Source organism: Accipiter gentilis, unplaced genomic scaffold, assembly GCF_929443795.1.
Source record: "Accipiter gentilis unplaced genomic scaffold, bAccGen1.1, whole genome shotgun sequence".
Lineage (NCBI taxonomy): Eukaryota > Metazoa > Chordata > Aves > Accipitriformes > Accipitridae > Astur > Astur gentilis.
This window is the reverse complement of record NW_026061101.1, coordinates 1747546-1773504: the sequence shown is the minus strand read 5'-3', so window position 1 is coordinate 1773504 and position 25959 is coordinate 1747546. Positions and strand designations below refer to the sequence as shown.

At 43.6% G+C, this 25959-nt stretch overlaps 1 protein-coding gene across 1 annotated transcript; it reads left to right on the top strand.

Annotated features, from left to right (window-relative positions):
- The first annotated feature begins 4652 nt into the window (after positions 1-4652).
- LOC126037429 (E3 ubiquitin-protein ligase RBBP6-like) lies at positions 4653-24358 on the top strand. Its single transcript, XM_049797728.1, has 10 exons — positions 4653-4815; positions 11226-11325; positions 13993-14029; positions 18063-18107; positions 20504-20592; positions 20708-20804; positions 21648-21787; positions 22702-22871; positions 23662-23765; positions 24215-24358. Exons 1-10 carry the CDS (start codon positions 4653-4655, stop codon positions 24356-24358), a joined length of 1089 nt encoding a protein of 362 aa, XP_049653685.1.
- The last annotated feature ends 1601 nt before the right edge of the window (positions 24359-25959 follow it).

Sequence of the window (25959 nt, the reverse complement as noted above, 5' to 3'; positions counted from 1 at the left end):
CTTGACTGTCAGATGGGGCAGTGAAGAGTCTGAGAAAATGATGGGTGTTTTGGTCTTCACCAAAGCAGTTTTTTTTTCTTTTGTAGCTTATGTTTCTTATGTAAGAGAGCTGTGTGTCTGGGAGGAAAGACTGTGGGTAGAAGGGAATGTGCTTAGTTAGAGGTCAAAGGAAGGTACAATAAAGATGTAAGGAAGGGCCAGCATAACTGTTCAGAGTTTTGGTTGTTTAAATGTTGACCTCAACTTTTACCGAAATGGATTTGCTTGCGCTTTTCTTCTCTTTGAGTTCACGCGTGGGTATAGGAAAGAAGGTAGCAGATGTACACACTAGATGAACCCCCTTTTTATTGTCACCCTTAAAGGTTCCTCTCAGCTGGGAGCCTGAGAAGTATCCCCCATAAGAATGCTTGACTCCTTATATGCAATCTTAAGGCTACTCACATATTCATTTTTACAGTCTAAAAAACCCTCTTGGCTTTGGCCGTGAGATCACCTGTTACCATTCACTTTCGCGTGTTTATCCACACAACTCCCACATGCAAGCATGCTAAGTGCCTATTTATTAGCTGTGTTTGCACTATTTTGTTGCAACTTTGCCACTTTCAGCTCGTTTCTGTCTGGTCTCTTCTAATAGTAGACCCACCTGCATAGGCAAGGTCACTGTCGGTCAAGTTCTCTTGCACGTGTCTTCAAAGCCATCTTCACGTAGGAGCTTTCTCTTACGTAGCATAATCTGCTGGTCAGCTTTTCCACCAGGCTAATTCAAAGCCTACACAACAGGATGTGCCTGCTGTCTGACAAGTTTTCTTTCTATCCCACAGGAGCTCGATGGTGATCAAGCCATCTCTAGCTTTCCTTGGGAGACAGGGAGGACCAAAGTTCTTGTATCACAGCTTGGCTTGGTCGGGATGGCAAACTGAAAAGCAGGTGGTGGCCCGAGACGCACCTTTCCTGGGCTGTGAGCTGTGCAAAGGCCAGCAGAAAGCTCTGGGAACACTGGGCACATAGGCCAAAGCGTTCCTGCTGGTACGCCAAGTGTCGGCAGCCCGAGCCCTGACATCTGGAGACCGATGTTTCACGCCAGCAGGGCAGGGGAAGGTAGAGTTGCCTCCTCTCTGACAGGAGGCCGCCACGCTTTGGAGGGGGGCGGTCAGAGCAGGTGCCTTGGCTTTCTTCTGGCCTTCATGTGGTTCTCGTGCTCCTGGACAGCCCCATCTCTGTTGGCAGTCTTTCATCAACAGGGGTTTGCAGAAGTGGAAGTTGTTTCTCCCTCGTGGTGGGAGCACTCACCGGGGCTTTGTTGTGAGAAGCAATGGGGAGCGCTCCTGGTTGGACGCAGCTCCCTTGGCAGATGCTTGTGCTCGTTTCTCGGCCCCAAGGTCTTCCTGGTGCCTTCCCCCCACGCAAGCTGTGCTGCTGGCTCTTGTGAAATGGAAGTAGGGCGGGAGGGTGGTTTTACCACAGCTGGGAAGTTCCAGTCAACCCATCAGGGAAGTTTTCTTCCTGGTTCTTGCAGTTACAGGTTTTCAAACAACCCGTCAAAGAAGTTTTCCAAGGAAATGTGACTGAGGGGAGCGCAGGGATGAGCTCTCATTGCTCTCTGTGTGGATTGTGTCTGTCCTCAGCCAGCACGCAGTAGCTTTCAGATGAGGAATGGGCCTATTCCAGGCTGAAGTGGGCAATAGGGATCCAAACTCAGGGGTTTTTAAGGCAATCAGGTGGAAATGTGTGGTTGGAGCCTTCTTGGTCGCTTACCCTTTGAATTCCGTGCTGTCCTCTAGTCTGAATCTTGCAGTGTTTTTACTGAGGTGTAAAAAATAAAGGGAGAAAGCAGATTGTCCTCACCCACACAGACACCTTCTCCGCAGCTCCAGGTGAACAGACAAAACCTCTGGGGGTGCGCTGTTTTATTAAACGTGTATCAGATATCCAGCATTAGGGGAGCTGTGTACAGCGACTGGCTGCAGGTGCCTGGGGCTTGACCAGTGTCACCTGGAAGGGAAAAAGGAAAAAAAGGCGACCATGGGGACGTGTTTCCAAGTATATTCATTTGTAATTTCTCATTGTCCGTTGCTGTACGGGTGCCTCGGAACATTTAGCTCGCACTGCTTCCTCCTCTTCTCCCCGTCTTACTCGGCCTGGTTTTCTTCCTCCACCGCCTGTTCCTACTCCTCTTCATTGTCATTCTTTTACCCTTCTTCTCCTCCTTCTGTCTGTCCTCCTGTTTGCTGTTGCTCTAGTTGTCCCCTTCCTCCCCCTTCCTCCCACTCCTCCTCCACAACTTCACCCTAATCCTCTTCTCCTGTTAGTCGTCCTTCTCCTGTTCAACCTCTTGCTCATCCTCTTCTTGCTTCTTATCCTCCTTCTTCTCCCCTTTCTCCCCCACCTCCTCCACTGCCTCCTCTTTGTTCTGTTCCTCTTCATCCCGTATGTCATCCTCCTCTTCCTTCTCTCTGTCTTCCTCCTCCTCCTGTTCCCATTCCTCTTCATTCTCCTTCTCCATTTTCTTCCTCATTCTCCTCTTCCTGCCCCTCTACCTCCTCCTCCTCCTTCTTGTCCTACTCCTCTTCCTCCGCTTCTTTTCTCTTCTTTCGCATGTTTGTTCTCCTCCTCCTGTTCGGTATCTTGTTCCTGTGCTCTGTTCCTCCTCTTGCCCATCCTTCTTCTCTCCTTGTTTTTCCTCCTGCTCCTAGTCCTGTGCCACCTGTTCCTTGTGGTCCTCCTCCACCTCGTCTTTCTCCTCCTCTTGCTCCTCCTCATGGTCTTCCTCTTCCTTCTTCTCTCTCTCTTCTTCCTCCTTGTTCTCATTCTCTTTCTACGTTCCTGGTCCTCTTCATTCCCTTCCTCCTCCTCCTGCCGTCCACCAGTTCGTCCTGTTTGTCTTCTTTCTTTTTCTCCTCCTCCATTTTGTCCTTCTGTTAATTCTCTGCGATGGGGTCATCACAGCCTGGTTGGTTGGGTGTCTGGGACTCAGTGATGGCTCAAGGGATTGGATTCCCCATTTAGAAATGGGTTTCCATAGGCCCTTGCCTGGTGCCAGCGTGACAGAAATGACAGGCTGACAGTGGGGGTTTTAAAGGGTTTGTGGGTTAGAGAGAGCAGGAAAATCAGCTCGTTCCACTGGGCGTCCAGTGGGTACCTGCCCATTATTAAAGTGTCGTTATTTAAGTGCTGTGAGTTCGGTGTATATAGGGCAGGTGGAAGACCCACGTGGCTCCGTGAGGTTCGCACCATTCCCTTCCAGTTTGATGTGTATCAAGGCAGAAAGCCTCTGCCCCACGGGAGGGGAAGGTGTCATTTTCATTTCCTCCACCAATTAGCCCTCGGATGAGAAGAGGGAAAAAGTTCTGTTTGATTTTATAGGCAGTGCTCTGCGTGCTGCTGTGCTTCCCAGTTGTGTGCCAGGGTCATCAGAACCTGGCTGGCCAGGTTCCTGGGACCTTTGAGGCCCATAAGGAGCGAAAAAGTCAGCCTGGCACCCAGGAACCTTGAGGCTGATAGGGAGCGGGGGAAGAAGTCTGCCTGGTGCGCGGGACCTCCAGGGCCTGGTGCAGGGGGGAAAGGGGACTGATAAGTGGCCAGCTTGGTCACAGAGCATGGCTGTTTGCCTCATAAAATGGCATTCGTTTTGCTAACCGTCCTACGAGGTGTCAGGAGCATGGGGGTACCGGTCACAAGTGCAATTGTGAATTTCCTTTCTTAAGAACTGGGACGGCAGCAATGCAGGGCCCAAGTGCCAGGTTAGGCTTGAGGCTACTGCTTTTACCCTGGTTCTCCCAGGCAAAGCACAAGATGAGTGTTTTAGACTGTGTAACCCGTGGTAACCATATGCATCAATTCAGGGCAGAAGGAGGTCCCTCCTGTTGAGTCTCGAGGTTCGGAGCAGACCCCCTTGCTTTCTAGACTCCTTCTCAGAGGAGAGCGTAGTGGCGGCTAAATCTACTCCTAGTCCCAGGTTTGGTCAGCGGTTTTAAGTCTTAAAGGGATGAGGAGTAAGGATTATGGGAAGGGAGAGGGAAAGAGAGAGCAAGGCAGAGGGAGTAAAAGGAAAAGAGAAAGATTTCACTGGTCCCGGGTACAGCGTTGGTCCAGTCAGCCTAGGGGTCCAGTTCTGGTGGGGCTTCAGTTTGTGTCCTTTTATCATCCTTGCCCCTCCTTCAGGCGGGCACTTGAACTCATTAGGCTAGGTAAGCGTCATGTGCGGTTTGTGCTTTCAGAACCTTCGGGAAATGGATCGCTGGGCTTGGAGGTCATTTGGGGAGTAACTCCTCCTTCCCTGCAGACACGACCATTGTTGGATCTTTGGCCGTGCATGGTGAGCTGCCCTGCTCAGCATATCAGATCAGCATAGCAGAACACAGAGCTGCACACCCCCCGGCATGGCCTCCCCATCCCGTTGCTGATGTCTGTGCTGATCTGTGCCGATTGGCTTCTTTTCACCTGTGGTTCCTTGCTGTGCAGGGTTTGTTGTTAAGCAGAGGTCGTCATTACGTAGAACTTGCCCCACCGCCATGTTTGAGACATTAACTCTTTCAGTCTCTCCCAGGGCCTCTCCCCATCATCCGCCTGCCCGCCTGGGCTGCGAGGAGGAGCCGGGCGAGCATCACCTCCATCTGCCACAGTAGACGCTGTCGTGTCGCCTGGCCCCGACCATGTCGTGTGTCCACTACAAGTTCTTCTCCAAGCTGAACTATGATATGGTCACTTTCGGCCTCTACATCTCTCTGCGTGACCCCAAGCTCCAGATCATGGTCCGCGAGAAGCTGACGGCAGCCAGCTGCGACCTGCAGATCACCAACGCCCAGACCAAAGAAGGTGCGTGGGGGCAAGAGGCACGGGGCCTCGGAGACTGCCTGGCTGGCGTCGTCGTAGACGACCCCGTGACGGCCATGGCCTGTGGGAGCCACGCTCTGCCCTTTGTGGCTCATCCCCACATAGCATGAGTCAGCCTGGGGCCCATCCTGCCAGTGTGCAGGGGGACCAGGAGGGCAAGCATTGCCAGGGATGAAGCGTGGTGGGAAGCGATAATGTGATTCGGCCACAAGCGGTAGCTGTGACTTGTGTTGGGGACCTCACAGAGCTGTTCTTTTGCAGTTGCTGATCTGACAACTACCTTCAGATCTGTGCTTTAGACGTGGAGCTAGGCACAGAAGAAAGCGTGGTTGATGGGCGACGTCTAGTGCTTACAAAAGTGTTGGTTTCCTGGAATTCCTCTAGGTAAAATGATAAGGAAATGTGGGAGGAGATCCTTTAATAACAAACCTCAAAGAAATCTTCAGAGAAATCTGGCAGACAAAGCTGAAAGTGTTGGCAACAGAACAGATGGCTAATTTGAAGCAAAAAAAGTGGTTTTGGTGACTTAGTTTTGTCTTCAACTCATTTTACTCCACTGCATTGGTATATCAGTGATACAGATACTTCCTGAAGCTTCCGTAAGGGTGTTTTCAATGGGAAAATGCAAAAGTCCCCTAGTGGTTTTCTGAGCAAAGCTAGAGAGTACATTTTGGTGTAATATGTAGGTATGCCAAGTTTTTGGTTTCTATGCGTAAACATGAATTTCAGTGTTTATTAATCAGATCTAGATGCTTAAGCTCACCTTCAGAAGGTAAAGGAAAAACGTAGACCATGATATTCTGCCTAAAAGGGATGTTTGGAATTCTTCCATGTGGACATAAAGGACTGAGTTTTTCTAACTTTGTCTGTGCTGGAGTCCTGTCTAAATGTTGAAATGATCTTGGAAAGAGCAAAGTGAACCTTGAGTGAAGATGGCCTACTTGCTCAGAATTTTCCAAGCACTCTGAGCTTTTACAGTTCAGTAACTGTTACTTTTCATAATGGAGATCTAGTAGGACAAGCAATGTTAATATTGGCTAAAAGGAAATAGGATTTTAAATATCAGTGGAAAAAAATGATAGGAAGGACTCTTTTTAAGATGTTGGGAAGGCAAAATGGATGGTTGGGACCTATTTTAAAAATAGGGAGGGAGTGTGGGTGTCCTCTTCCAAGCTTACTGTGGAGGCATGTTCTATAAAGGCAGAATTGCCTTCCAAAAGCCTCTAGGCCAGAATGATGCCTTTAAACTTGCCTCCTTTGCATTTGATCTGGATTTCTTGACCTGTCTTTTGTAATAGGATGTTCTCACAGTATTGTGGAAGAACTGCAAACTCCAGAATGCAGGTCTCTTGCACACTCTTTCCTGGCTTGTACCATTCTGACTCCAAACGCTTGGAGAATGTGCTATTCTGCTTATCAGGCAAAATGCAAGAAAATAGAAAAGCAAAAATGGGTCTCAGAACTGGTCTCTGATGAATAGTTTTAAGGAAGAATAGTGCTCCTAGAAGACTGTCTCTTGAACGCAGAACTTGCTTGAGTTCAGTGTTGCAGCATGCACTTGACAGTTTTCGCAGTGCCACAATGCGATGTCTTCAGAAAAACCCCATGCTAACTGTGAATGAAATCATCTGGCCTCACAGCTGATGTCAGTCTGTCTCTGTGTCTACTGGAATGTCTGCAGCACTATGCAAACGTAGCATTTTAGAGAAGACTTTAAGCAACTTTTAAACCTTGTCCTTCACTGTGGCATTTTGTGTTGCAGTGCTAGTACGGGGGATTGCTTTGATGAGAGCTCCGAGTGCAATTAATTCTTGGGCTGCCATGCAGCATTCTTGTGTAGAGCTTTCAGAAAGGGTATGGTGTTCCCCGTTTCCCAGGCTGAGCTGAGGGTAAGTCATGTAAGTACCCATTCAGAAACGGAGATGTTGCAGTGGAGCTCATGCACTGCCTGTCTGGCAGTCAGCTGCTTGGGCTCTGTCAGCAGCAGGTTTGGGACCTCTCGGGGGTGTGCTGTCAGCTAGGTTAATGTCCCTTGGCCAGGTGCTTAGGGCAGGCTCCGTTTGGGACATTACCACGTTGCCTCCAGCATTGCTTTCGCTTTCCCAGTCACATGCTGAAGCAGCGAGCAGTGCCAATAAGACATGAAGGCATCAGGCGGTCTGTATAATCAGATTAATGACTGCAAGTATGCCAGATTTTATTGACTCATCCTTTCAGAGCAATACAGGTGCTCTTTTGGAGCACAGTACTGTGTGACAATAATGCAAATGAAAGCTCCATGAACTGTCTGACCTCCTGAGCTAGCTCATTCAGGAGATGATGATATACCAGTTGGAGGTGAGATCAGGGATACCTGCCTGGGTGGAAGCTGAAAATCCAGAAATAGGAGTCCAGTCTGTTCATCAGGATGTTTCAAGGCAGTGCTTTCAGTGCAGCTACACCGATGATTTGTTTGTCGCAAAGTGTGCAAGTGGTGTTGATTAGAAGAGAGCTAAAAACTTGCATCGTGAGAAGGCATATTTTTAAGCGCTAGGGGGAAAACGTGTTCTCGGGAGTTACCCTCTTTTCTGGTAGGGAGAGTCTGGCATGTTAGTAGTCCTTGTCTGCTCTTACTCTGCAAATCCTTTCCCCAGTAGCATAACAGCTGGTTGGCAAGGCATCTAAGGCTAGCAAAGGCTTTTCTTTGTCATTGCACATATAGGCTTGCCTTCTGATGACTTCTGTTCTGAAGAGCTTCTGTACTTTTATCTGGGTGAAAATACTTCTCTGCATAGTGCTCGGCGAGGTGCTTTTGCGCGGCTGTCAGACTCCAAACGGTGGATTAAAGCAGGCCGTAAAATAAAGTAGGAGCTTTTTTCAGTAACCTGTTGATAGCATACATGTGACAGAAATTATTAAAGCTAGCAGTTTTTCAGAAGTATAGGTGAATTTAAAAATGGGATTGTTAAATTGTGCATTCAGTGCGAAGCAGAGCATAACCTGAGCTGCTTGTACTTTTTTGCAGGAAGAAGGTTGTGGACACTAATGCAGTAGCTGATGTAAGATTTCTGAGTCCGTATGAGGCAGCAGTCAAAGTAGCTCTTGTTTAACTTGTCTGCCTCCATGAAATACTTCTTTCCCTTGGGTCTTTCAAGCATACTAAATTTCTTGTCTTTTAGACTGTTATGTCTCTTCTGCTCTTGACTTTGAAATAACATCCAGATCTTCCTTGGCTTTTGCAAGCTTTCTGAGTTAACGGGATCCTTACTTTTAATGACAGGTCAGATTGACAAAAGCCCAGTAGCCCCTTACTGGCCATCTCTGCCAGTAAAACAAAAAACACGTGTTGTGCTATCAGGGAATAGGAATCAAGAATGTTGTTACCTCCAGCTTTGCTGAACATTTCTATTGGAGCGCTGCTTGGCCAAGTGTGAAAAGTAGCCTTGTTGGGCATGACGTCACCGCTCACTTTGCAGATGTGGAGTCACGAGGTGAGGCAGTGTGACACTGCTTTGCAGGTCCTGGTAGTTGCCGAGTCTCTGCTAGGGGATGCTGCTGCCCATGGGGAACAGGTTCCTGCTGGGAGACACCAGTTCAGTCTGAGAGCTGTTAGACTAAGCTGGCATCTGTTAAATTCAAGTTGAGAGGGACTTCAGGAATAGTGCGCCAGATTTAGTCCTTCCCTATTTAAAAAAAGAAAAAAGTTGACTTTTTAGGCGACATTGTTTGGCTTCACCTCTCATAAAATGTCATCACCAAAATTAATTCAGTTAATAGAGGCAAAGGAAAAATAAATGTATTAAAGCCAATTGGTATCAGGCCCCTTCACAGAATTAACTCAGTAATGGGCTCTGCTGTATGTAAACACTCTTCCACAAATTCTCTGACACAGTGACCAAGCTGGTGGGATACTTCAGTACCAAATACAAATAGGTGCCGGGATAGGTGTCCTATACAAAGAAAGCCTTTCCTTCACCGCACTATTGTCACTTCAGCTGATCCATTTAAATGTGCACTGATGGACTTTTAAAGTGAATTCAGTTTTATATCAGTCTCTTCCTAGATGGGTGGACCTCTCTTCATGGTGCACTTAACAAGCGAATTCAAAACAAGCATATATCACAAGATATAGATATAGATATATACACGCACACACATTCAAGGATAAGTCTGTTCAGGAGGCAGGTGTCAATGCTTCTCTTCTAATGGTCAATGAATTGTCACCAAGTACTAGAAGAGGACTTAGTCCTCTTTTTGCATCACTGTTGGGCATGTTTGAATTGACCTCTGCAGGCTTGCATCCTTTGTGAATAAATGCATTGGTTGCTGTCCTCATGTATACAGTCTCTTCCTAGGCGAGGTGCTGCCACCTGTAAATCTGCTGCAGAACTAGAACAATCCTCAGTTCAGCACAGGCGTAGCAAACTCCTGCCTTTTTGTGGGGCCGCTGTTGCTTGTCCTCTATGTCTGAAATGTCAGTGCAGCCATTTGTGATCTGGCCCAGAAAGAACGCTCTGTATGACTCCATTCAGCAGGTCGAAACAGCTGGTTTGGGCTTCTAGATCTGCAGCTGCCATGATCTCCCAGTTGCCTGCCTGGGCCCCAGTACTGCTTCAGCTCCTTCTCCATCCAAAAGTCCCAGCGCAGGCCTTTCTTGACAGGTGGCTGTGGAAGGGTTAGAGTTTCTTCTTTGAGAAGAGCTCTAGGGGTTGCTTTCAGGATATATGACTTCTGTAAAAGCTTTTGTTTTCATCATTAGTAGTCCTTTCTCCCACAAATTGAACCTCCTCGGACGTCCAGAGGAAACGTGCTGTTTGGTTCCCTGGGTGGGAGGATCAGGAATTAGTTTCAGCTGAATGATTTCTCAGTTTTCTGAAGAAGCATTCTGTCCTTTGGAAATAGAAGTAACATTTTCATTTCATTGTTGAAATAATGTCTTCTGGTAGGTGAGTTTTGGGGTAAGAGAGGTTCCCGCCTGTAGGAATAATATACTGAAAAATGAAGCATAAATTGTGAAATATTCCTGTTTTGCATGTGTGATCACTGAGCAAAACCACCCTGACAGAGCTTGACTAGATATAGAGCATCTTTGGTTTTCAGACCATTGTTCTGATTGGGTCTGCAAAGGTAAGAGCTTGTAATATTTAAAACTGTAGGTAGATTACAGGGAATGGCTGCTGATAGTGATTTAAAATATTTAGTCATATCCAGCTTGTATAAGGACGATGTAAAAACCATTCTCATGGAGAGATCTTTGCATTTTAAGCTTACACAGTCAAAGTGTCTCAGGTAGTTTGTTTTTTTGATTGTTTGGGCCTTATGTAGACGGTCAGAAGGCTTTCCTCCTCTTCAAAGACTAACATGGTGTAAGCCCAGGCAAAGCACGGGTAGCTTCAGGCACACGCTCTTTTCAAAAGGCTTTTCACGGCTGTCGTCATAAGGAATTTTGTTTGAGTCTCTCAGCTCTGCAAAATGAATCGCAAGAATTCATAGAATCCTAGACTCAGGGAATGGTTTGGGTTGGAAGGGACCTGAAAGATCATCTAGGTCCAACCCGCCTGCCACGGGCAGGGACACCTTCCACGAGACCAGGTTGCTCAAAAGCCCAGGGACGGGGCATCCACAACTATTGACATCCAATTCACGTCCCTTGGGTTAATTCAAACTAGATGATAAGCTTCAGAGGGGAGATAGCACTTTAGTTGGAGCCAGTTCTGCCCTACTTGTGAAAGCAAGCTCAAACCCCCCCCAAATTTCTCTGATCCAAATGCTAGCATTGCCGGTTTTGTTTCCATTTACGTGTAGAGCGCTGAGCAGCTGAGAAGCGGTGGTGTTGATGGATTAAGCTCCAAGGAATAGACGGAGATGGCAGGCGCTCTTCTGTGTTCTGTCAGTCTTGGCCACTAGCAGCACGGGGGAATTGAGGTAGTTAACAGCTACGAAAGCAATGGCGCAGAGTTGTCGTGCTTTAGCTGAGGGCCTCTTTGGTTGCAGGGCAAGCTAGTCAGACTTCAGAATCTGGTTTATGCAGGTGAGACTTTGCTGTGGTTGGTTTTTCTCCAAAGCTCTGTTGGTTTTGTAGCCTAACAGAAGCAAAAGCAACTTAAGCTAGATCAGGGAAGAACCTCATGCATTAGCAGACTCCGCTTCAGTGACCTTTGAGACCATTTTGCTGTTGGCATTCCAACCATTTTAGAAACATGAAAAAGATTGTGCTGCTTGTGTTTGATGATCAAACCTGAAGGTTTCTTGAAATGTACTTTCAGTGTGTTGGGACCATAAAAGCACAATGTTACATATCAGATTTTGCTTTTCTATCCGTAAAGGGGTTCTCCGAAATGTTGTGTAATTATGTATTGATATAGGTTCTCGTAAACTGGCAGATTCTTTTTCTGTATTGATGTTGTTTTCAGAATACACAGATGGTAATGCCCTGATTCGTAGGAACTCATGGGTAATTGTTAGAAGAATCCCTGCTGGAGGCGTTAAAGTCACCAGCAAAACCTGTGTTACGTAAGTATCCGTAAAGCATTGTATTCTTGGTTAGGGGTTTCAGTGCATTAACTTTTCAATTGATATTAGTTGACAAGAGGCATTCAGATTGTATCTTTCTTGTTAAAGCTGCTGTTAATTTTTGTTGTCACGGGCTAGATTTTAATAGATCTGTCGCAAAGCAGACTTACATGTTTTGGGCCGCTGGGAGATGGGGTTCAAACTGCAACAATGGTAGCTTTTAAGATGATTCCATTGGGTTTGTTCTTGGGGTTGATTCTTTGAGAGCCAAGTTGTAGATCCCATTTCCTCTACGTGGAGAGATTCCTTATTTTATGTGTTTGATTTGATTGCTTTTATAGTAAAGACAGATAGGCATTGTTGTGTAAACTTCTAATTTGTTCCCACCTCAGAAGAGTCTGATAGTCAGTGTTTGACTATTTCTTGCATTTGGGGGAGGCAGGGTGGGATATGGCAGGTAATCTTACCCCCCAAATGTGGGTGTTTTGCATACCAGACACAGAGGAAAGACCAAGGGTTGCCAGCTGGCAAACCATGCAAACCAGAAGTTCCATTCATAAGTGATTCCTGTTAGTTTCCTAAGGACAATGTCCATTTCAGGCAAGAGAGAAAGAACACTCTCCTAAGGTGTATCACCTTTTGAGCGAGTACAACAAAGGAATAGTTAACCCTTTCCAAACTTGAAACTCACTAAGCAGTTCAGCACGTTACCAAGCGTTACTAGTTATCTAAGTCTGTTTTTACCCTAAGTTGATGTCCGTGCTCCAGGTTTTCAACCTATATTCCTCAGATTTCTGGAGGACAGAGAATCGGATGTGTTGGTTAAACTTACAGCTATCCACATGCAATGCTGACTACAGGATTATTGCTGTCATGTATGTATTCAGCTACATTAGCATTGTTTGAACATTCATGTTTTCCAGCCTTCTTAAAGAGACGCCTCTCCCCCACAATTAGTAGGTATTATTAGCTTGTGGTTTTGCCATGTCTTTCTCATGTTGGTTCTCAGTCAGTAAAGTAGACTGGTGAGTTACGGTGTGTCTCGAAAAAACAGTACAGCAGCATCCTGGTACCTGTGAAGCATTTGCGAGCAAAAACCCCTGATTGCTGTGACTCTGCCTGTAAACTTTGGGTATATTCCTTCAGTAGTTGCTGCAGTGCTTTCAGGCACTACCTAGGGGTTCAGGACGCCACAGTGTTGTGCTTCTAAACATGGCCTTGTTTTGGCCATGTTTAACTTAAATATGTGTGCTTAGTGCCACCTTGTCAACGCATCCTCCGTTTCTGGTTGGCTGGCGCTCTCTCCTGGTATCTTAATACTGCCCTGAAATGAGAGGAGAGATGCTGCTGGCATCAAAGATCAAACAAAGACCTGGATGTGGGGATAAGGAAAGAATGGCGCTGCTGTTGTAGTGTTGAAAATGAACCAGGCAGATGAGCTTTCTATTCCTTCAGCTGGAAACATTGCAGAAACAACTGGTAGCGTGGTTAATGTTTGGGAACGAGGAATGTATGCTATAACGGTGGAGAGGCCTTCAAAAATGCGTTACTCACCTTGTTGTATGTTCTTCAAGGTAACTGGATGAAGAAACCATTGTGTGGTAATCTACAGTATTTCCCTGTACTCCCTCATCTTCAGGAGGTACGTGGCTGTACTTGCGAGCCTGGTGGTATTCTAGCAGTGGCAGGAAGCACGAGCCTTTCTATTTGTACGTAAATTCCACAGCAGCCGTGGAATTGTCTCTGCTCATGGGACGCTTTGGATGACGTATGAATTGTTTGTTAACTAGATCAAGGGCTGCACGTCTGATTCATGATGAGTGGCATGCAGATACACATCAATAAGTGTGTGGAATCTCAGCAAGTTTTCAAATGTAATGCCTACTGCCAAAAAGATCGTAGCCTTTTCGAGATTATCTTAAAGCAAATTCTGGCAAGTAAGGCCTTTTCTTTTTTGTCACAGGGCTCCTAAATCACACCAAACCCCAGAAACTGCTTTCAGGTGACATTTCTACTGCTATTTTTAGTCAATATTGCATATGCAACACATCTAGTATTTTGGCACGTTCATGGCTAAATGTAGTAGCTCTCTGAATACAGTGCTTGGGCTTTCACAAAGAAACTCTGTTCTAAAGCCTGTGCTGCTGCCGGTTTTGTTATTTTTTTGTCAGATGACTGACTGTTTTCTCTGAAGTAAACTTGCACTTCAAAGTGTCTAGAACGTCAGTGTTCTTTCTTGGAAATTAAAGTACTGTATCTGGTACCCATTTGTAACACTAGATATGTACAGATTGGTTAAAGTTGCCTCTGTATTTTGATAGTTGATTATTTAAGAACACCAAGCTGTGAGACAGACGTCATCTTTTTGATACTGACGCAGCAGAGACAAAATACCTGAGGACTTCCTCTTGCACTGTTGTGTCCTGTAACTGTACATCTTAATTTGTGACAAAGTAGAAACGGGATTTGGGTTGGTTTGTTGGGTTTTTTCAGTTGCACTGAATGTGCCAAGAGAGAACAGTTTAGGTATATGAATACATTTCCCCATTCCCTAGACTATCAGAACATAATGTTTTGATGTTCGGGTTTCATAATCTGTTGTCAGTGCTTTATGCTGGGTACAAGTGCTTTACTTGAAATTCTGATCACCTGCTTTTCTTCTTCCAGAAGTCGTACTGAGGCAGTGAGTGGAACATCAAAAGCAGTATGTAAAAACACAATCTCACACTTTTTTCTACACACGGCTCTTAATTCTAAACAACGTAGCCTTGTATTAATTTTCCAAACATTAACTAATTATGTATTCCAGTAAAACCTGGTCTATGTTGTAAAGACAATGTCTTTGATTCGTCATAGGAAAAACTGGGTAATGCCATCATTTGCACAGTTCTAATGTAAATATTGGTATTGGTGCCTAGTGATGCATTGCATTTCACATTGAATATGCTAGAATATTTCCTGTACGACTTTGTGTTGCACAGGTAATGTATGATCGCTTTTAGGTCATGTAGGTCCGAGGTTTGCACAACTGAACGTGGTGCCATGTTCTACATCTGCGTATAGCTAGTAATGCGTATGTTTGTACATTGTTTTGTTTGTAGGTTGCTTTGTGCTTTTTGTTTCTTGCAATCCAAACTGTTTGGAGTGAATTTTCTGCCATTTCCACATTATACCACTTAGCTTTTTTTTTAAAATACTCTTTTCCTAATGGGTTTTGAAAATGTTATCAAAACCCCCTGAGAAACCACTGTGGTTAAACTTGGTACTGTTTCTTACTTTTGACCTGGGGGTCCGAACAAATACCCAAACCAACATATCCCATACATTTTGAGGATAGTCACGTGCAGCTAAATGTTTCCTTTTCATGTCCTTAAATGCTTGGGTATTTGTTCCTAAAAGAGTATAATTGAAGTGATATTATTTGGGCCCCTCTGAGTACATGTGCGTCTTTAAGAGATTGCCATGGATTTAAATATGGTTGCTACGCAATGTGGTATTCGGAAGTTCTGCATTTGATCTTTCCACTCTACCTGATGAAGCAGTGTAGTTTAATAGTTTGTCTGCAAATGAAAATATCTAAACCCCAGTGTACTGATTTTGGCACAAGGTTAGAGCCTGGTGTATTTGTGGGTAAAATCCCTGTCATTTTTCTGAACTTCTGCCTGCAGTACATTTTTGGATCTAGGTGGCTACGGGGTTGGATGCTGCTTTGATTTCCCAAAGGTTAAGCCTTTCTTTAGTATACCCCCACTCTGAATTTCCATCTGGAAAAGGGGCAGGATTTTTCTTCAGGCTAGAAAACACTGACATTTGGCTGCTAAACTAGAGAGCAGTCACACCAGGACATACCTAACCGGTAATGGTGTAGATCTGGGTTTGCGACTTGGGTCGAAGGCTAGGTGTAACTGTGCTTTTCAAAATAGCCCTTATAATGTAAAAATTCCTATTTGTTGGTTTTCATTTTTCATCTTGAAGTCTAACTGCTTTTTCTTCACTAGAATGGCGTGAGGCTTTGCACTAACCCTGGATCATTGGATCTGATCCCTTGATCAGCTGTTCGGGTAACTTAATCTAGACATTCATGAGCTCTGGGGTTGTGTTCTGTGAAGACTACAGCCTCTGATTCTCGTGGAATGGTATACAATGAACTTAAAGTGGAAAACTTCTTGTATGTTGGTGTAAAAACACTAAGCCTAAACCTGACTTCCATAATTCTATCACTGACTGGTTCAAATTCCTTTTTGGACATGAAAGCCTGTCATTGTGAGCCCAGTGACGCCAGCAGTTAATGTAACGCATTTATGTAAACCACGTTTATAGTATTTGATCTAATTGAGATGGGGTTTTATTTCTTGGAAAGAGTTAGTTTTCTCTTTGTTTACTAGCTTGTGTATAAACATAAATCACATCTTCATCAATAAGGTTACCATTCTTTCAGCCTCGTGTGTTCCCTGGTGTCTTTGTATTACATTTCTAAGTAGCATCTTAACCATAAGCTTAGATAGATGTCTCCAAAAAAATTTTTTTTTTTAAGAAAGGAAAAATCCTGGAGTGGGAGGGAAGACTTAGTGTTAGTTAGAACTAATTAGAAGGAAGACAAAGCAAAACTGTTCCCTTCTTGTTTGCTCTGACGGTACCTGATGTGGGTTGTGGGTAGCCATAGGGAGGGTGGAAGCCTTGCATCTCTCTGTACAAGTCGTCGTGTCGTCCCCCGTCCCCCCCCTCCTCACAGAGTAAAAGCACTGCAGCCTCAGGTGCTTTTAGTGTTGGAGCACAGTTAGCGGTATTCTTAAAGCTAACTCAGGTCTTGGTCTAAAGTGGGGGGGGGGTGGTGGTGGTGTGTGTTTCGTTTGTTTTGTTATTTGAAATAAACATCTTTCTGCATGTATTTCAAAGCAAAACCTGGATCTTAGTGTGGTCTGAATAAATCACTGGGAAGGCTTGCCAATTATTGTTGAACAGTAAAGCAGCAATGTTAAAATCAGTCCAGATTTTTTTTTCAAAAAGGATGCACAAAGCCTTATACTTTGACTGTTTCTTAATTGTCTTGCTCTTATGTTAGCTGTCATTCTACACTTCCAAATCTGTGCTGCTGTCCTACTGTTCCTACTGCCAAATCAAGAAAGTGAGTCCTATTTGTTTTCGTATTCCTATTTCAGTAACTGCAAGGAGCTCTAGCTGGTATTAGTCCTCAGAGGCTGCAGAAATGCAGAGAGTCATGCGCATTGTTTTAGCACCGTCAAGCACAGCTGTGATCCTTCGTGGCTGAATTTTCAGTTTAACCAAGCTATTGGGTTTTAGGAAACCACTGTAATTTAAATGCAGCACTCCAGCAGTGAGATTAGCCTTTTCCTCCTATTTTCTGTCCCCTTTCCCACTTGCTTTATGTGAGTTTCTGTTTAGTCTTCTGTCTGAAATGGGAGTTGATACATTGACTGTTGATTCTGGTTTTTTGAGGGTTTTCTTTATTCGGTTCCTTTGGGTGTTTTTTTGGTTTGGGTTTTTGAATTCTCCCGCTACGTTAGGTAATAAAGGACAAGGGCTTTTTTCCAAGGAAGGGTTTTAATCTCTCCTCCGATCCATTTAGTGACATCTTGAGGAGAGCTGTTCAGTTTATGCTGTGACACTTTATTCTACATTTTTGAACAACCGAAGTCCTGATAAGCAGTGATTCAGGTGTCTTTCTGATCATGTTTTGCTAGTGTAAGCTTCACTGCTGCTTGTGGCATAATATAATTCCATATTCTGGAAAAGGAAGAAGCTAAGTGTTACCCTGTTTACTTGTGGAAAAGCAGCATTTCACTATTAGTTCTCAAGAAACGCTGCAGCCTATTAGAAACTAGTGGCCTGAGGGCTTGACTCCTGCAGGGTGTTCCAGGAGGTCGGTGGGAGGGAGGAGTGTGGTTGCAGTGGAGAAAAAAATTACAGGACTGTGCTCTGACTCTGTGTTTTCATCATCATTAAAAATTGGTTTTGCTCTGATAGTAAGGAGCGTGATATTAAATTCTCACACTTCCCAAACTAATTTGGATAGTATGGCCTGTGGTCTAATAAAATACAAGACATCAGTATTCTCTGTTTTTGTAGGCTGCTCTGTCATGGGAGACACGTTCATTTCACTAATTTGAGCAGTTGTTTTTTTTCTAGACAAAGTGGTGGTTTACTTTCATGGCTGATGTTCTGGCTTGGTGTTTTTATTTGGGTGTTGTGGGGTATGGCGAGTTTGGCATTTTTAAACTTTGTGACAGGAGGGGCAGAGTTCATGGTGGAGGGCCGATGCGCCTGTGCTTGATTTTGCCAGGCAGCTACTGCCTTCATAAAAGCATAACTGTGTGCCTTTAGAAGTGATGAGATGTTAACTGATAAATTTACAAGCTACACCGCAAGTAAGTTTCCTGTAGTGATGCTTCCTTCTGAAATAAACTGAAATCCTTTTTAGCTGAAAATTGACAGATGTGAGCCTTTGACAAGGGTCCCTCTCTGAGATAGTGTGGAGCAGTAAGTTGATGTCGTGCGGGTTTGCTTATTTTAGTTTCTTCTCATTAACCACACAGGCACTCTTAAGGTGCCATAGGTTTGGACTTTGTTTTGAGCAAACACAAATTCCACGGGGTTGGCAGTGCCCCTGTCAGTGGCACTCAGAGGATATAGTGCAGACTTTCAGACTACAGTAGACGTTAACTATTGCTATGTTTTGACTGTAGAACTTGAATATGTGTTTAATTTTTTGTGAACAGATAGATGAGTCTCCTGCATCTCTTTCTCTGGCCCACCTTGCTAAGGTATATGTATATAGTCTTGTCAAATTCTTTAAAAAAAAAAAGCGTTTGCCTAGTTTTTTAAGATCTTATACTGTGATCTATAGCTGGACAACTGTTGTAATGGAAAGAAAACTTTAATTTAATTTTTATTAATTTAAAGTAGTAATTTTAACTTTAAAATGTGTGTCTATTTTGGTACTAGCCTGTAAAGAGTAGTTCCCACTTTGGGAAGATAGAAGGGGAGTACCTTATCAGCCTCAACGTAATGTTGCACTATTACTCATCTTCCAGACACAGAGAAGCAGCATTTCAGAAGCTGTTCGCCATTTCTCATACGATTCATTAATTTTGCATTGGAAACTAACAGTTTTTACAGAGGAATTGAATGGGCTGTAAGTTACGGCCATTTGGAGGGGGGAGCGTGCAACAGCCAAAAGAGAATCGTTTCTGTAACATGGACAATTGCATGGCTGTTTTTGAATTTCTAGCCATTAAAGTTACAGATCCATTCTTTTAATGCTGCACAGTTTCATAAATACTCGTATATAGACAGTAGACAACATAATCTAATTTGTTTGAATGCAGCCTGTGTCAAGTGTGAAAGTGTACCTGATTGTTTCTAGGAATACACCGATGCGTATGTGTGGCATATTAGCAGATGTGACCTTCTGGAACTGTTGTAATGCCATGTTTTGCTATGGAACTGCTTGCATTTTTCGCTCAACAATGCGTACCTTCCTCTGGGAAAGCACTACTGGCTGCACTTTGTGAAAAGGCATAGTGCTCGCCAATGAAATAACTAGTCTTTAAATTTGCAAAGCTTAGAGAAGGCAGGGCCTAATGCAAGGGATCTAGTTCTTTCTTCTGAAAATGAAGGCTGGAGTTCATTTCCAAGACAGAGGAATTTCTTCACACTGGTCCCTTCTTTCCCCTCTCACTGAAAAAAATTAAATTGTGTGCATCTGGAGGGAAAAAAAAATAACGTTTGGAAGGTAGCCATCAAAAGAACTTGGTCTCCATTAGTGCTGTCCCTAAACATGTCCTCGGTTCTGTAAACTTATGCCAAATTGTAGTCTTAAAATATGAAGAAGTGTCCTTGTGGTGTACACATTTAAGCTTTTGCGAAAATGTCACTATTTCAGAAAAATACAGGAACGTAATGTAAAGCAGCTTAAACTTGTTACTTACTCTGACCTCTTTACTGCAGGCTGACTTGGCATGGAGGTGATGTGTTAAGAGTTTTGTGGTTTATTATTACTACGTGTGAAATGCCATATTTGAATTTTGGTCTATTCCTACTAATGTGTTGTGGGTTTTGGACGTGTTTTGTAAACTGTTTGGGTTCAAAGAAATTAGTCAAGTATCTGTAAAGTTTTCTGTAAATGTTAAAGGAAATGATTTCATAGGCGTTGATCTGGATTATGTTACTGTGGAGGAAAAAATGGTGTCTATGAAACATCCATTTAATAGAATGTTGAAACTAGTTGGTTGCTTTTGTGAATGAACGCATATAAAAACAGAACCATGAGGGGTTGATCTGAGTGGTTGGTCTGAATGCTAGGTGCTTGAAGGTCCCCATCCTTTACAGCCTCTCCCTTAGACCCTGCTTGGATCTGGACTAGTGTGAAATAAAAACATTGGAACAAATACTGCTTTGAACAAACAGCTGGCTTCATTAGTTTGAAAGGTCTATTTCTGCATAAGGTTGATATTACAAATTGTATGTGAAAAGGACACAGTCAACTGGAAAAAAAATGCAGGTTGTGCTTCCTGTACTTAAATCACTTAATATGAAGAAGTTAGTAGAGGGCGAAACATGCAGTGTGGACTGCCTCCAGCCATGATGGTCAAATTTGTAGTGACAAGTATCTTTTGTCTTGCTGAGGGATTATAAAAAGCTTGCTTCCTTTTAATGCTTCTGTGTGGGAAGCTGCATTTCAGCAAGCAAAAAGTTGTGTGTCCCTTTAATGCTGCAAAATGTAAATAAGGATACTTGCATGCATCTTTCTGAATTAAAAGTACAGTGGATGTCTTCTTCAAAGAGGCTGGAGCTTAAAAATCACCTTAAAAATACTGGATCGTGTCATGTTGTCTACATATGCCTTCGGTCCACCTGGAAGACCATTGGATTGGTTACGCAAGTCTTTCTGTAAGGTACAAACAGAGCCTAAGGTTTTGAGTGCCCAAGAGCGCTCTTGTCAAGTAGGTTAACACGCACGCAAACACCATGTAATAACGGTGTAAGGGCTCCCCAGAACGTCTTCAGGACAACGGTATTGTCTATAAGCAGCTGTTTTCATGCAACCTCTGCTAGCCTTGTGCTGCTCTTTACAGGACTGGGTGAGCGGTGTTGTCCTTGGCTGTGTGGGCTTAAACGTGTTTCTAATGTGCGTGTCAAATAATTGCCTGTTAAACAGACGGCCAATCTGGCTGAAGCCAATGCTTCTGAAGAGGATAAAATAAAAGCTATGATGATACAGTCCAGCCGTCAATATGATCCAACCAAGTGTTGATAATGTCAGATCTGTTCTTTGAAGATTATGGAAAAAACTGTAGAGGTGTTTGGTTGAACAAGAGAGACACATGCACACCTTGTTCTTTTCTTCCCCAAAATCTTGTAGTTACATGAAGAAACCCTTGGCTCCACCTCCATCATCATATACTTGCCATCGTTACAGAAAACGTGGCCATTCCATAATGAACTGCCCGACAAATGGGGTAAGATTGTGGGGGACTTCTGGTGTTTCTTGGTTTTTAGTTGTTTTACCCTGGCAGTTAGGTAACAAGTACATGAATGCTCACGTGAAGCATTGCTTCTCTTGGGGTGAAATACAGCGCTTATATGGCAATGTTGCAAAGCCCTTCAGAATTCAAGGGAAACCTGGAATTAGAAATGTAAAATTTTCTTTTTTCTAGGTCATGGACATGAAATGTGTCCATAGATCTTTCTCTGTGAACGTGCATGCGTGTTTTTGTACATTTCAATGTTATTGGAAATTTTTCTGGTTTTAACTCTTTTTAGTGACAGTTCATAGTTTTTAGTGTTTTGTATAAAAAGAAGATGTTTCTGTTGACCCCATCTACTGAACATTTGTGTGTTTTAATTAGACAAGCCTCTGGTTGCGTCTTCATGCCGTTTAAAGTTAGTCACTGAATGTCCATGCGTGAGGTATGAATTTAGCCTTCCTATAGAGATGGTGAATGTAAGTTTCCCCAGTGAGTGATTCAGAGCACTGAATTAAGCTCTCCCTCTGAATTGCCCTTTGGAGGAGGAGGAGGAGGTTTGTGTCTCTTCTCTGAGTGGATGGTGAGCTAAGGGCTGTTTCACCCTTAAGGAACCTGAGGGTAAGCCAAAGAATGTCGACCGAGTTCAAAACACTGCTCAAGCCTTTGGAACATCCTGGCTGTATTCATTTAGGAAAAGAAGTATTTTAGTCGAGCGACCCTTCTGCTAGGTAAAAGGAGAGGATTAAAGGCTCTTGCTGCTTAAAATAATCATTGAAATGTCATTTTAAGTGTGGGTCTTAAGATGCGGTATGTCTGCATTTCTTGTCTCAATAGGATGAAAGTTTTGGGTCTGTGCCCAGAATGAAAAAGAGCACGGGAATTCCAAGGACTCTCTTGGTGGAGGTGAAAGATCCCAATGTGGAGGGTGTTATGCTGACAAAAACTGGAAAATACGCAATACCATGTCTTAATGTGTAAGTATGGAATTAACTGGACCGACCAAAAAGTGAACGAGAGAAACCGTGCGTAAATGTCAGAGTGGCAGTGCAACGAGGTTGACCTGCATCTGTAACGAGGAGGGAGGAAGCGTTGTCATTGTATCTGAACCTCAAAATCTGTGATGCTTTCTAATGTTAAAATAGGGTGGTCGTACTGTTCATGCCCCTGGAACTTGGTTAAGCTTGTGGTACGCTAAGAACCTGTATTTCTGCAAAAGATTTTGGTAGTGGTTACAGTGGGAGTCGTTCTCTGTGGAAGCTCGTTTTGCTTCTGCTTTGTGTTTCAAAGGCTTCTTGCAAAGTTGAACAAATAGCTGTTGGGCTGAGATTTCCTCCCTCTTGAGTTTTATTAGATCTTATTGGTGAAACCGGCTGCAGATTTCCTGTTGCTATGAACTAAGAAAACACTGCTGTGTGCTGACAAGAGTGGCTGTTTTAAAATGCACTTGGTAGCACTTTTGGGTTTCTGTCGTGGACCTCCTTTTGTAGAAGCTGTAACATGGACTTCTTCCACTTATAAAATGTAATTACTGGGAGACTAAGTTTACCCTGAGCCTGAAATTTACATTTACCCTCTGGCAGAGGAGAGGTGGGACTCATTTCACCTGATTTCTAGCTGTCAAGAGATGATTTTTCTCATCTGAGCTAATTTCTTTGTTGATCCACTGAATGGGAGAGCTCTGCAGCGGGAAAATTGTTCCCCCCTCCCTATTCTGGTGTGGTGGCGACAGAAAAGTAGTTTCAACTAAATGCCTATGTTTTAGAAGGCTAATGTGGAGTGAGAAGAATTCCATCTCCTGTCTTCCTTTCATAATATCCAAAGCTTGGAAAAGTTTTCCTTTACCCACCCTTAATTTGTTTCTTTTTCCTTCCCCTTTCCCCTCCTCCAGGGAAGCTTACGCTAGAACGAAGAAGGAAAAGCCTCCCTTTTTACCGGAGGAGCCATCCTCTTCCTCCTCAGGTGCTCCTATTCCAGATGAGATTTTATGTCTCATTTGTAAGGAGATAATGACTGATGCAGCTATTATTCCCTGCTGTGGAAACAGTTACTGTGATGACTGTAAGTGTGAACTCCCATGTTTGTTAATTCAAAACAGCACATCTGCTCTTCTGAAAGCAGAAAGAGGAGGTAGCGAAATTACTTTGTTACCAGTTCTATTTTATACTTAAGTATACCCTGAACAGGAAAGGGCTCTTCTCGTATAAAGGGAAAAAAAGCCAGAGAGCTGTAATAGTTAAATAAATAAATAGTAAAATAAATAGCTTTTTAGTTAAATTTACATGTGGAAGGACGAGTATGAGAGGAGTGGCTGGTTGTGCAGGTGAGTGCAGTATTGAATATTGAGTGCATTTAGTTTGCCCACAGCCCTTTCTCTCATGCAAAACTATATAGCCAACTCTGGTGATTTATGGTGGTCTGCAACAAACGGATAGTTAGAGGCATTTAATCCCCATTTTTCTCCACGGGAGAGTTGCTTAAAACCTTCAGAACTCGAACCTAGTAATGGTTTTTTTGAACCGACTATTTGTTTTTTTGAGACAAGTTTTATTCATTAACCTTGAGGGTGGGGACTTCTCACTGTACTATGTAGTGGGAAGAAGACTAGCTGAAACATCAAGACACAGCCTACTCTACATCTTCAAATGTTACAACAGTGACATACCAAAACTCTAGAGTTATTTGCTGCATACTAGAAATTTTTTACGCTATTGAACCTTTATAGCTTCCTGCTCTCCATTCAAGACCATATTCACCTGTTGATCATATACGTGTTTTTATAGTTGATTAGAATGCCCAAAACTTCCTTAGTTTGGCTAAATGCTATTTTGATTATTCTAATTGTACACAGGTATTAGAACAGCCTTACTGGAATCTGAGGAACGTAGATGCCCAGAGTGTCATCAGACAGGTGTTTCGCCTGATGCTTTCGTGGCCAACAAGTGCCTACGCCGGGTAACATGATGACTTTTACGTAAAGGGCTTGTAAGAATAGGCTCTTTGTCAAAAGCTGAAAGGGAAGGAAATATTCATTTACATCTGCTTAAGCAAGGTTGAATTGAATAAGGCTGAATTTACCTTTCCAGTACATTATCTGTTATCACAGAAGCTTACAGCTCCTTGGAGACAATCTGGCAAATTCAGGTCACGCTTTTGTTTAAGGTGATTGCCTCGCTTTCAAATTCTGTGTTAACACGGCAGTACTTTGAATACAGACGCTCTGAGTTACCAGTCACTAGTATCAGTGTTTAATGTGATGTGTTCATGTATCGGCATGTTGATTTCTTTTGGGATTGATAGCATTTACAGCTACTTACACAAGTAAGTCTACTCTGTGGAGGCTTTTGTTTGTGTATCTGCTGAAGTTTCATATTACCTTTTCGTAAATGTTCTTCTGCCTCTAGGCTGTGAGCAACTTCAAAAATGGAGCCGGTTACAGAAAAAGGCACCGTCAGCAGGTTTGGCACCAACAGCAGCAGCAGCTGCCACTGCCACCACCCCCGCTCGTGACTCTTAACACCTCCTGCTGCTCTGATGACTGCTGCTGAAGGGTCTCCATATTCGTCTCTGTCAATCAGCAGTTTGTTGGAAGAGAAGGTAAGCTTTGTTTCAACATTTGCAGCGATTCTTGTATTTTAGTAGAGCTTATTTGCCAGCTGTCTGCATTTATTCACAAGGGCTGTCAGATTCCTGTACTAAGACAACCAGCATTACCAAGTCGTCTGGGCCCCCAAGGACAATCAACACTCACCACTGGTAAGGAACTGTAACTTTTAATTTTGTAAAAAGAATTTCTTTTAAAAAACGATCTTCAGATAAACCGAATGGGATTTTTTGCTTTTTCCTCTCTCCGCTCCAAAAGGTCATCCAGCAAGAGCCAGTACAATTTGCTCAGCAGATGGCAGACCAGGCTGGGAACTGTAAGTGTTCTGCAGCAATTCAATGTATTAATACTTGTAACCTGTTAAATGAGGCTGTAACACATAAGTTCTACAACAGCTGATTCATAATGAAGTAAGTGTGCACCGATAGTTGTGTAGAATACAAGTGGTCATTAATGTTTAAATGGCCTAATTGGAATTGGCTTTAACAAAGGGCTATGTGCTCGCAGTAGGATTATTTACAATAAAAGTCCAGCGCATAATTGAAAAGAGGACTCTGAAAAATGCACGCTTTCTGAGGAAACCATAAGTGCATCTAAAAATCAAATATAATTAAAGGATCAGGCGGAAAGCCACCCTTTTGCTCGCTGGCTGTATAAGGCTGAAGAAATTGATTTCCCAATAGAAACCAGCCTCCAGCATTCTTTTTTGAACAACTTAGTTGATTCTGATTGAGCAAATAATTGGAAAAGTCAAGGCTGTTATTTTAGGACAATTTTGAGTTTCTTCAATTTAGTCGTCTCAAATAGCCCAGCTGCTTTCTCTCCGATGGGAAGAGAAGAGTCTGTTTTATCTATTATTGCTGTGCCAAGTCAGTCCTTCATTTTTTTATATACTTGACGTTAGATAGACTGTAAGGGTGCAGAGTCTTTATAAAATCTCAAAGATAAATCCAAACAAAAATCGGGATCCATCCCACAGATGGTTTAAAATCTCATATCCAGTAAGCAAGAAAATACCAATGCAGGGACAAGAACAGGCCAAGTACATCATCATGAGGCAACAGCACAGGAAGCGTATGTGGAAGAGGTTAAAAGAAGTTTGAGAGAAGATGAGTTAATATTTGTGCAGGACTTTGAAGGTTAGAAGTGCGAAATATGAAGTGTCTCAAGGAGTAGCAGAGGGGCGGTGGGCACATGGCACGTGGGAGATGGGAGCCTCTGTTAAGCATGGGCAGCCTCCACCCGCAGCTGCAAAGCTGAGTGTAAGGAGAGAAGACCGAGGGGAGTGTTGGGGGTGAGGATGTGGAAGGCGAGGATGAGGATCAAGAAATGAGTGTAATCTCCCATGAACGGAAAGCAGGGAGAAAAATGCTTAAGTTGAGAACAAGAAGTGCTCGCCACCATGCTCCCGCTTCCTTCGCTTTCCCCTTTGAAATCAGGCAGAGTGTAACAAACAGTGACACATGTTTTCGGGTTTCGTTAGAGGTCCAAACCGAGGACGCCTGCACAGCGCCAAAGGACTCAGGCGCCAGCACTACCAGAATC